General features: G+C 47.2%; 1 protein-coding gene across 1 annotated transcript in view; it reads right to left on the bottom strand.

The window, feature by feature from the left end:
- Positions 1 to 578: 578 nt before the first annotated feature.
- Positions 579 to 2,590, bottom strand: part of LOC109506808 (uncharacterized) — a 5,026-nt gene continuing 3,014 nt past the window's right edge. The window contains exon 5 of the mRNA XM_019855784.1: positions 579 to 607. Coding sequence (XP_019711343.1) covers positions 579 to 607 — 29 coding nt within the window. The remainder of the gene's footprint in view (positions 608 to 2,590) is intronic.

Consider the following 2,590-nt stretch of genomic DNA (forward strand, 5'->3'; position numbering starts at 1 on the left):
CCCGTCCTTCGATCCGGGCTAGAACGGATGCCAATGAAAGATTTGAACAGACCTTTTTCGTTTCGTCTTCTTGGTCTCCAGCTTCGTTTTTCCGGAAAGAGCCGAAGATGCCCGAACGAGAGGCGGCCTTGCGCAACCCACCACAGCGCGTTTGATTTCAATTGCAGGTTCATCTTTGCAAATTAGAATCTTTCGCAATGGCATGCTTACGCATCTTTTATTGACTGGTTTTGTTCCCTTTTTGTTTTGATGCATTTGATTTTAGGAGCTTAATTTTATGTGATGATTTTTTAATTTATTTTTGGGGGGTGGGGGCGGGGGCCCTCCGAGCAATTTTCCTCTCCTGCACAATTCTTTATCTTTCGTTGCCACGTTTCAGGTTGCGTATCGATCGTGACCAATTCAACATCAATTGAGTTTCATAAAGGAGGTTCCGTCAGGCCCGCGGGATCATTTCAAAGTGAAAAACAGCATCAACGACACGGAATTCATAGTTTGAATAAGGGGCAATTCGTGGAGTATCCGCTAGGGGGCACGCTGTTTGGATCAGAGAAGAAGACAACAGCGGCCTCAGTGTGTCACTGAGGCAGCCCCAACACAGCAGACGCTGTCAAGGACATGTGAAGACGTGAGTCTTTCCACTTTTATGAGCACTCTCCTTAGTTCGGAAGGGAGGGAGGGATTACATTTCGAGTTTAGATGCACGTGTGGAAATGGCTGAAAAATTCCTTTCTTTAGAAATCTCGTTTCATCTTAAAGTGCATGACTATATTTTTCAACAGCCACGACTTGTTGAAGTTTTGTGTCTTTGTACAGTCAGTGGGATCAGTTGCAATGCGTTTTTGTGAATGAGAAAAGTCAATGGCACATTTTTCGAAGGACACCAAAAGTGCTTCATGAAATGTTTTGTAATAGATCTGTTCATTAAATGTCAACATTTTCCTCATGTTCTTGTGCTTCCTTAGACCAAAACAAAGGAAAGACGTATTTTGCTTCACGACAGCAGAGTATTGGATGGATCATTTTAATGGTCCGGCCCACTTGACATCGACCGAGGCCGAACGTGGCCCACAATGTCAAATGAGTTTGACACCCCCGGTCAAAGGAATTGGACTCTCGTATCCAATCAATGAGCGGCAGAGGCGGAGCGTCGCAGAAATCAAATCGCGAACTGCCGTCAGTCGACTTTGCTGGCGTAAAACAAACAGCGGTCATCACCAATAAGTCTGCCAGCCCCCCCTAGTGGAGATTGTGCAAAATGTCCTTTTCCCTCTCACCGCACCGAGTGAAAAATGTCGACGCGCCTTGGACCGCCCGCCGTCCAACAAAGACAACACGTGTTGAAGATGCAGCGTCTTTATTTTCCTCGGTTGTGACATCACACTTCTTATCTCCCATGACGACAAGTTGCGGCACCTTGACGGAAAAGCTCCAGCGGGCCGGCGCAAACACTTCTCTTCGAAATGAAGCAGACAAACGCGAGCGGTCCTCAAGGTCAGGAAAAGGCCACGCGGTCACCGGCTTGACGGGAAGTGAGCGCGTTGGGAAAGAGTCAGGACGCCAAACGCCTTTCGGCCCAAATCGGTGCTCACGTGGGCTCGGGACGCGCGGGGGTCAACCTTCCGCTCTCAGGTCGTTGTTTTTTGCCGAAAATAAGAACTGACTTTGAAAGAAATAGAAATGACCGACGACCTTGTAAGTTAGTACAACAAAGCAAGCGAGTTGTTTCCTCCCAATCAATTTTCGGTGTTGTTTTTCATTGACCTCTTGAAGACTTTTTTTCCCTCCTTTGTTGTAAATTGTGGGACAGCCAACTTTCCAAAAGCAAACCTTCAAGCATTCGATTGCCCCAATGAAACTCCTGTCAAAATTTCTTGCCTTGAAATTTTCCGTTTGGCCAACCTGTATTCTTTTGTTTTGTTTTTTTTTTTACATTTTATTTTGGCGGTGCAGTTGTCCACCTGCGCCGCCGATGAGATGTCCTTCCAACTGACTAACTTCCAGCCGGTGGCTCGCCTGCGGGATATCTGCAAAGTCGTCTTCCGCATTGTAACAAAAAAAAAAAAACTAAAACATGAATTTACGTAGTGACAACGTTGAATATATAAATTCTTGACAGTTACGGCAACAATAGCGCGGCACAGCAAGCGCGTTGTTCTCTATGAACAACATGAATCAGTTTGTCAAGTCACGTCAAAAGTTAAGTCCAAGTCCAAGTGGAGTCTCAAGCCCGTCGAGTTTTTTTTTTTTTTTTTGTTTTGTTTTTGTCATGTCAAGTCATGAAAACGTGACTCCGGCCAGGTCGCGATGAGCCCATCCGCGCTAATTGGCGCGTCAAGCTCTGACGTTGTCTTTCGGCTACTAAATGGCGACCTCTGCTGGCAGCAACGTGTCCGCAGCTTATCAAACACGGCAGTGTGCGTGCCTGTGTGTGTGCGTGTGTGTGCGCGCGCGCGTGTGTTCGTGTGCCTTTGGTTTTTTTTTTAGTGCGCGTGTGTTTTTGTACAGCAGTCTGATCGTCCCTCCAGGCTCCGCCCCTTCACAAACCACAGCGCTCACGTCCTACATCAGGGCCCCCCCCCCCCACACA

This window comes from Hippocampus comes, unplaced genomic scaffold (genome assembly GCF_001891065.2).
Source record: "Hippocampus comes isolate QL1 unplaced genomic scaffold, H_comes_QL1_v1.1 scaffold463, whole genome shotgun sequence".
NCBI classification, from domain to species: domain Eukaryota; kingdom Metazoa; phylum Chordata; class Actinopteri; order Syngnathiformes; family Syngnathidae; genus Hippocampus; species Hippocampus comes.